The following is a 9081-nucleotide window of genomic DNA, read 5'->3' as shown; positions in this document are numbered from 1 at the left end:
CAATAATTTAGTTTACATATGGCCTGGAACTGCCAGCACTCCACCTGGGATGCTGTATGAAACTTTCCAGTGGTGTGGGTTTTGTCTGAGCTGGGCTGCTTTGTGTAAGACCAACAAACTGCCCACTTGGGCACCAGGCAGGCCACACCTTCAGCGTGCATGACCTAATACTGATCTGCTGCCTGCCTGAATATATATTCACAAAGGAGGAATTTGGTATCTTTTTCTCTCCCACTTAAGTACAGTTAAATTTGTTCCTGAAAAACAAAATAAAACATGATTTCTCAGCAGAACAAAATCAACAGAAAAGTGCACTTACATCACTTGAAATAGTGACAGTTTTATAATTGTATGTTCATACAAAAAAGGCTTAGTTGTAGAAAGTCAATTTATTCTTGAAATAAACGACTTATTTACAAAGATAGGTACTTTACAGTTTTCCAAAGCAGACAAAATTCTTCTCAGAATAAGGTACCAAAACAGTGACAAATTCATCACTGTCTAAATGCAGTTTATTCCAAAAAGAAATCTATAGCAATCATGAAACTAAATCATACTAATCACATAAAACGCTGTCCCTTGCAACTACAACGGTATAAAAGACTTTTTATCAATAATGATCTAGATTAAACATCTGCTATACTTCTTTCTTCTTGAGTATTAGTGGACCTACATTATCTCCTGTTAATTCATTGTGCTTGTTGTGGGAGCCGTCACAGACAGGGAACTGAAAGAAAACATACACGGGGAATTAGCATAACTCTGTACAGTAACTGCATGGTGATTTCTGTATTTCCTCCTATGCCCTGAGCACTTTGATAATGTTGCTAGTTCCTCCTGTGATGTCCTGCTTCAACGTCAAACTCCTTGCCTCCTATCAGACACAGGACACATGACACTAAGGAAAACAAACACTGTTAATGGGTAACTAAGTTTGTGAGACCCTAAAATAGCTGTTCTTAGACACAAAGTCAGGGACAAAGCCTTTTCCATGAAAGAACAGCAAACAAAGTAGCCATCACAGCTACAAATGCATTAAGATTTATTGTGGAACTAACAAGAGTGCTCAATAGATTTAGTAATTTGCAACCAGAAAGTACTTTTTTAAGAAAAGCTGAAAGACTTGGCTGAAGTGATTAGTCCAAAGTGATAACAGCTGAGTGAGCTTCTTCAGTTCAGGGCAGACTTTATTTTAAATTAAAAAAGGAAAGCATTCAGTCCAGAGAGAACAAAACCGGAGTGTGGTTAGGACATTCAAAACTGAATCAGGAAATTAAAATTGAGGCTAGATGAAATACATTCATTTACATCTAGTTGATTTGGGGGATATGGACTATCCAAACCAGTCACCTCACTGCTCTGGACAAGATGGGAATCTCCCTCATCAACAGAGGCCCAGCCTTATTTTCATTGTAATATGAACAACTTTCTAAGCATTGTCTTTTTGTGAAATAAGAGTAGTTATCTTTTATTTAGTTGCAATGTATTTTCAAACAGTAAAACAAGTTTGCTTGGTTTTATTCTACTCACATGTGGTCACTCTCTAAACATTTCTACAAAAACCCTACTCTGTCTCTTTGGAGTTTCTACAGTTGCTTTCTGCATGTAGAGAGGTCTGTGCCATTCTACAAAATTCAGGAACATGTTCCACCTTCAGACAAAAGCAACAGCTCAGCACAGGAGCAATCCACACCAAAGCACTGATAAAAACAGGCAAGTTTCAATCTCTAATCCTACACCAGCACAATGTCTTACCGTCTTTGAACGCCAACACCTGCAGTAAGCTTTAGTGAGGCACAGATCTTCAATGTTTATCTCGTTCACTACTTTTGGATTTTCCTTCTGGATCTTGAGGTTAATCAAGCTATCCTTCTGCTGTTTCTTCTTGGGGAGGAAGGGACGAACAGCAAGGTAACCGAGCAAGGCCAGCACGCCCAGGAAAGGCAGTAACCGCAGCCATTCTGAAACTAAAGATAAGGTGAGGTTTAGGGTGGCTTTGACACCACTCCAGGATGGTGCAGCATCAGCTACTTTCAGATGGCTTAGGCTGAGGGTATGGAATGGGGCTGCTCAGTCAGCAGGGCCCTCAGGGCAAACAAAATTCCACTGGTAAGTCTCAAGGGGAAAAAAAAAAGACACAGATTAAGTCTTGGGATTTACTGTAGCCAAAGTAAAGTTCCGACTCCTAGAATTTTTTCTGAAATTGAATTTTATCACTCTGCAAGATGATTCAATAGAAGATAATAAATACAAAACAAATAAAAGATTTTTAAATTGGGCAACCCTAAGGCACTGGCAAAACCTTCACCAATCTTCTTCGTTTATTTTTCAGACCTGTGTTTGCTCAGGGATCTGCAACAAGTTTTTGCAATATAGAGAAAGAAAGAGACCTAAGATCAGTAGGTCAAGTCACAGAAAATTGCTTTTTACCAAGGTAAGGAACTTCTTTCAAGTACAGGTAAAAGATACAAGTATGCACTGCAGATCTGGCTGCCCTGCTACATCATTATAAATCTTCTAGGCATACTGGTGAGAGAAGACTTACTGGACTTTTCAAGAAATGCATCAATAATTGGCCTTTATACATATATATATAAAAATATAGATAGAAGATATTTTTATACATATATATATATATATATAAGGTGAATCCACTTTTCTAGCAAAACATGCTGTGACAATACTCCACTCCAATTTGAATACCATGGTGCACTAAAGGTTGAGAACATTTTTCTAAATTTCTGGAGAATATATTAAATCTAAATACTCACATAGAAGGGAGTTTAAAAATACTTTAGAAGAGAAAGAAAAAAGTTGAAAGAAAAATAATGAGCTGGAGCACAAATAGCTGCACAAGCACTTTTTAAGACAAGTCACTGTAATCAAGTTACTCTTCTAAATTATTTAGGATAAGAACATAGAAAAATTTTGTTCTACAATTTGTTTTTTGAAATGAAGATGTACAAGAAAGAAAACACAGAGCAGGTGGGTTGTAGCTCTCAGAAAATACATTATTCTGTATAGATTGATTTTATTTGTACTAGTAAAACACACGTTTATGCTAATACTTTTCCAGTTAGTATCCAGTGGATTTTTCTTAAGGATTTGAATTTTCTGGAACTAGACTATGTAATGAAAATAATTTGTGGGACTAATTTTTTGTTCTTTGTTGCCTTTCATGTGACAGCCACATTTAGTGCATTTATCTGGAAACACATCACAGCTGCATAAATGCTAAAGGCACTGCAAGAAGCCTCAGTATTCATTTCCCAACTGCACTTGCAGCAGTCCCTACGCACCACAGTTCACAACATTCACTAAGTCACTGCAATACATTAATCTCTGGTGCTCTTTTCTTAGTTCCTCCAACAAGCTGCAAGCCCTAAATATTAATTAACACTGAGATACTCAAATGTTTTCAGCTACAGAATCCTGAGCTTCCTGGACAGCAGTGCCCGTTTGCCTTTTCTATCATTACTTTTCCAGAATGCTCCATCAATTCCATCCGGAATCCAAATGCACTTTCTGACCTGAAGGACTGACTTGGAATGTATTTCAAAAGAGAGGAAAAATATTTGGTCACTGAAAAAAAATGTGTACTTAACCTAACTGTTGGCAAAAATGTGGATCTCTACAAAGCTACTCCTCTGAACTCCAAGACAGAACAGACATTCCAGGAGGCACACCAGGACCAGGGCATCTATCAAGTGTGTGATGAATTTAACTGGGCTAAGATTGACACACAAAAAGGACACGTCTCACACTCTGATACAGCATCAAAATCAGAACAGTAGTCATGTCTATGGATGACTCACAGCCAGCTGGGTTCATTCAAGTGAAAGAGGAACATGATAGCTGTAACCTCTGAGAAAGGAAATTAGAAATAAACATGAATAGGATGCACAAGGCTATTATTTAGGATGGTTATTCTTTAATAATTGTATCAAGCTAACTGCTGATAAGTAGTTTTGTCCTCACTAGCCAGTACATTCTGTACTTACTTCTGATCTGGGAGTCTCTAGAAAGCCCCCAATTACATTCATGTGTACACTAATCATAAACTGCCTGGTTATTGCCAAAAGACTGCCTGAAGCTCCTATGTTTAAACTGAAAAATCAACGTGATCATGTTCTAAGGCAAGAGATACAAGACACTGTCAGAGAACTTTAGGCAGGGTGAGCAGGGATGGGAAAAACTCTTCACCCAAACTAATGCAATGATGTCTTCCCACAAGTGTAGACTGCTCTGGTTTTGAAGCCATTCATACCTTCCTGAAGCAGATGTAGGGCAATTCACAAGACTGTTTATTTTCACAGCTGACAACTCAGAATTCAGCCATTACATTGATTCTGGAGATTCCTTATCAGTTCTGCTGCATGGGGAGAGGCAGACTTTGGAGCCAGAAATGAAGAGTAGTGTATCAAACAGGCTAGTCTTCAGACTTGTGTTAGATAGAGACCAATCCCAAAGATAAATCCTGGAAAGTATCAGAAACCAGAGAATTCCAAGAAGCTGAGGCCATGGATATTTTCAAGGAGAGGCTGCCTTAATTTTTAGTCCAACAGTAACCCATCCAAAAACAAAAGAAACACATACACTGTGAACAAAGGTACAGACCAGCCTGAGAGTAAAATCAAAGCAGGTGTTCCCTGCTTGTCTTCCATTAGCTACTCCTTTGTCATCTTTGACTTATGCTTCAGCTAGTTTTTGTGGAAATAACCCTATGCAGACCCAAAAGCAGCTTCTTACAGTAACAGCTCAACTGCAAACCAAAATTTTAACAAGCATTAACTACGAGTCAAAAGGAATATTTGAACTGTGCTTGTATATTCTCTGAACTGATGATGTTCTTCATGCAAATTGAAAGTACTTAGTAATTACATTCTTTTCAGAACTAATAAGCAGATCTATCCTGACTGGTTTTGGTTGTTTGCTATGTGAATGTCTATGGCCATTTTAGTGACATCTTCCAGGACAAAAAGCAATGCTGGCATGAGACAACACTGTCCATTTCACTGAACTTGAGACATGAAGGCTAAAGCAGCTATGACAAGACACTGAAAGAGGCTTCTGAGCAGCACAGCATGATAATTTAGATATCCACTTTCAAACCTAAGGTCAAACATTCTTTCCTTTCTCCCTCACTGCTTTTACCCTCAGGAGTGCTTTTACCTGCACTGGATGATAACAGTCTTTCTCTTCAAACAAGCAGTTTTTCATTCTGGTTTGCTAAGGTCACAACAAACAACACGTAGCCAGATCTTTAATCAGCACACTATATAACATCCTATAAAAAAACCAAGGTGCTCCATATACTTTTGGTCTGTTGTTTCTACAACTGATGCACTACAGGAACTGAAGTTGCATCTGCCTGCAAGCTAATGAGAGTTTACAGAAGCAATGAAAGAGTTAAGAAAAGACTGCAGTGTTCCAAATCTGGATTCTGGCCTGCATTTGCAAACAAGGTCTATGCTGGCGAGTGTTTCAAAGTGCTGGTCCCTGAATAAGTTCAATAGATGCCACCAAATATTAATGCGCTTTAAATGTTTTTAGATCAATTCTCACTTTCCAAAAAGAAGCAAAGTATGCCATTTTCCAAAGAATATACTCTGTAATTTGTAACAGTAGCAAACACAAAATGGAAAACTAATCTAATTTTCTCTATTGTCTAATAGTCTTCCCCTAATGGTAATTCACTGCAAAAATAACCCCAGGATTGGGAATCCCCTGCTCCTAAAGGATTGTAACTTTAGGACAGGACAAAGACCACAACACAGAAGATGCAGCACTTGCTCAAGCAATCATTTTCTCAGATGAAACTTTAGACTGACAGCAGCTCTGCATGCAAGTAAGCACACGACTCTTCAATGGGCAATGATGTTTCAATGACTTTCAATAACCTTTAGGCACTAAGAGATGATAATGTTTTAATTTAGGTGCCTAGGATGCAGTGTCCTACAGTATCTTTCTCAAAAGTCTCACTGTGTTGCATTTACCCTATGCCATAACTTGAAGCACCCTGTACTGTTTTGCTTTTGTCCCCTCCATTTTCACTCATATTCACCCTGAGAAGATGTATAAGCATGGCAGCAGATACTAGTCTAGCTTACTATTGAAAAAAAAAGTTTTAAACTGTAAAAGTGTTCTCTCTGTAGCCATGTATTTTTAAATATACCTTTGTCTCCCATTTTTAGAGTCCAATCAAAAAAAATCACTAAGAACTAGAGGCAATGGATTTTTCAGGTATGCTCATTAAGTACTACCAGTTCTCAAAGCAGTTTCTGACTCAGCTCCTTTTACTTTTGTTTAATATTTTGGGACTGACATTTCACATGTTTGGTCTACACTTAAGAAATCGGTTGTTTGCTTCTTGCCCTCCCTCCAAATTCAAGGAAGTACCTGAAAGTCAATGGGGTAAACAATGTGACAACAAAACAATTCTCCCTCACTGATCACACTATGTAAAAACCCCAAAGTCCTGATTCTGGTCTACAGACCAAACCTTTCAGAGGTTTTCAGAATAAATTGTATTACTACTTGTGGTGGTTTTTACACGTTGTGAATACAGAGACTGCACAAATAATCCTGTTACAGAAAAACATGGTTAGACAGCAATAAGTCACTAAAATGCTTAGAAGCAATAAGTCACTAAAATATTACTAAGCTTAACAAATTTTAAGTCAACTTGTGGCTATAAGGGCAATGACTTCATTAGGAAACTGCCAAATACTACAAACAGAAGAAGGTGCATTGTTCTATAGTTTGTTTTATCCCCTAACTCACAACTTTATAGCAGCTGAATTTCTCCATTTGGTAAATGTAATTAACAGCTTTTTCATATAGGAGAGTAGTTGTGGAAGACAACCGTTAATTTAAAAGAGGTTTGATAATGGGACTTGCAGTTCACAAGCAGCATAAACATGCTGGAAAGAAAGAAGTACTCAAACCCCGCTTTAAATAAACTGTGCCTGTTCTAAATGTAACGATTTTCCAACACTATTACAGTCACAGTGTTAGTGCTGCAAGATATAAGGTTGATTCTACACTTTGAGAACTTTTTCTAGTTCTGCTTTCTGTGGAGCGTATTCCTTCTTTCTTATCACCGAACTAATCCTGTCACTTGACACTGCTTGAGGGCCTGCCTGTGTTATCACAGCCGAGCCTGGGCACCCCGAGCCTCAGTGTGCAAAGCACTGAGCACCCACAGAATTCGCCACTACTCGCTTTTCTTTCTTGTTCACTCTGTGACAGGGCTACAATCAACGAACTGGCATTTTTACTCCCTCACCCAGAAAATACTTACAAAAATTACGAAATTAAATCAATAGCCTAACATTATGTATGCGACGGGCTCCCAGAAAGAGATTTTTTTTGTTTTAACTCGGTAGAGATGCTGTCTTTGACCTGTGAGGAAGAGGAAGAGGCCGTGCTTTATGCCTCTGGGTAAATCCCAATCCATCTCCGCGCACGGCCTCTGGCTCGCCGGCGTTGGTTCCCAGAGGAATTTCAGACGCGAATGTTTTACTCTGTCCCTGCACTTCATCCTGACAGCTCCCCCTGCCCCACACGGCACCTACACCTCCCGTAGGATCACCGTCCTGCTGCAACCGTTTAGGGTTTTGGGGTTCCCCGTTATGTGACGCGGCCGGGAGACAGCGAGCGATGCCTGGAGCGAAGGCTGGGAGCCGGATCCCAGGCAGGACCGACGGCGCCGCCGGGCGGGAAGGGGGTCCCGCTCCCCTCGCCTACCTGTGAGGCGGATGAAGCCGCCGACGCTCTCAGGCAGGGGCAGGCGCTTGAGGTACGCGGGCAGCTGGACCTTGACGATGCGAGCCAGAGTCTCCAGCACCATTGCCACACTGTCCCGCCGTCCCCCCGCGCGCCGACCCGAGATGCTCCGGCCGCGCACGCGCTGCGGGGCGGGGCCGCGCACGCGCCCCGGTAGCCGGGCCCGTCCCTCCCGCGCGCGCCGCACTTCCCACCGGCGCCGCCAGGGGGCGCTGCCGCCGGCGCGGGGGGTCGGGAGTGCTCCCGCCGCCAGGGGGCGCGCGGGCGGGGAAGGGAAGAGGAAGGGAGGGACTGGGAACTGGGCACTGGGCACTGGGAACAGGGCACTGGGAACAGGGCACTGGGAACAGGGAACTGGGCACTGGGGACTGGGGACTGGGCACTGGGAACAGGGCACTGGGAACAGGGAACTGGGCACTGGGGACTGGGCACTGGGGACTGGGGACTGGGCACTGGGGACTGGGCACTGGGAACAGGGCACTGGGAACAGGGAACTGGGCACTGGGGACTGGGCACTGGGGACTGGGGACTGGGAACAGGGCACTGGGGACTGGGCACTGGGGACTGGGCACTGGGAACAGGGCACTGGGGACTGGGCACTGAGCACTGGGGACTGGGCACTGGGAACAGGGCACTGGGGACTGGGAACTGGGGACTGGGCACTGGGGACTGGGCACTGGGAACAGGGCACTGGGCACTGGGGACTGGGCACTGGGAACTGGGCACTGGGGACTGGGCACTGGGGACTGGGCACTGGGAACAGGGCACTGGGCACTGGGAACTGGGGACTGGGAACTGGGGACTGGGGAGGTGAGGGAGCGTGGCTTTAGTAATATGTGGCTTATGCTTTACAGGTTGTATATGATTACCTGTCATCACCCTGCTGCATTCAAGTTGTATTCCATGCTGATGGTCTTATAAATATGGAAGTAAAAAGATTGAAAGTTTTTCTTCATGTGAATAAGGTAGGGTAACATGGGTGCTGAGAGGCTTAATGTTACAGGGAGAGGCCCATCCACCTCGTGTTTGGCAATAATTTGCACAGAACCAGACCTATCACGTGTCCTTTTTTTTTTTTTTTTTTCATTTTATTTTATTTTTATGTCTAGGAGACTGGTCATTTTTTGGCATAGAAAATCCTCCCTGTATAGGCAGATGAAAAAGTGGGAAGCATGCAGCCATTCTGGGTCAATTTAGACAATCCGTCCAGACCTGGAGACTCTAACATTAATCCCTTGGTCATGACAACACCTTTTGGTTCAAGGTGCTTTGCTACCGTGCGAGAATCTATCA

The 9081-nt window shown here is 42.4% G+C and overlaps 1 protein-coding gene and 1 long non-coding RNA gene across 2 annotated transcripts; one reads left to right on the top strand and one right to left on the bottom strand.

Annotated features, from left to right (window-relative positions):
- Positions 1-324: 324 nt before the first annotated feature.
- Positions 325-7922, bottom strand: CISD2 (CDGSH iron sulfur domain 2). The gene is made up of 3 exons (XM_032108076.1): positions 7750-7922; positions 1756-1967; positions 325-727 (listed from the first exon to the last, which is right to left on the bottom strand). The coding sequence occupies exons 1-3, from the start codon at positions 7850-7852 to the stop codon at positions 638-640; spliced, it is 405 nt and encodes a 134-aa protein (XP_031963967.1). The 5' UTR covers positions 7853-7922; the 3' UTR covers positions 325-637.
- On the top strand, positions 1967-6187 carry LOC116443704. The gene is made up of 2 exons (XR_004240032.1): positions 1967-2434; positions 3188-6187. It is a non-coding gene; the product is annotated as an uncharacterized LOC116443704 (long non-coding RNA).
- Positions 7923-9081: the final 1159 nt, after the last annotated feature.

This window comes from Corvus moneduloides, chromosome 5 (assembly GCF_009650955.1).
Source record: "Corvus moneduloides isolate bCorMon1 chromosome 5, bCorMon1.pri, whole genome shotgun sequence".
NCBI classification, from domain to species: Eukaryota; Metazoa; Chordata; class Aves; order Passeriformes; family Corvidae; genus Corvus; species Corvus moneduloides.
Note: the sequence above shows the minus strand (reverse complement) of the source record. Positions and strands in the feature narration are given on the sequence as shown.

What these genes read in the sequence shown, in the direction of transcription:
- CISD2 (XM_032108076.1), bottom strand. Translation starts at nt 7,852, where the DNA reads ATGGTGCTGGAGACTCTGGCTCGCATCGTCAAGGTCCAGCTGCCCGCG. An exon ending in CGGCTTCATCCGCCTCACAG is followed by an intron (nt 1,968 to 7,749) that starts GTAGGCGAGGGG and finishes CCTTATCTTTAG; the next exon opens with TTTCAGAATGGCTGCGGTTA. An exon ending in GGTGTTGGCGTTCAAAGACG is followed by an intron (nt 728 to 1,755) that starts GTAAGACATTGT and finishes GTTTTCTTTCAG; the next exon opens with TTCCCTGTCTGTGACGGCTC.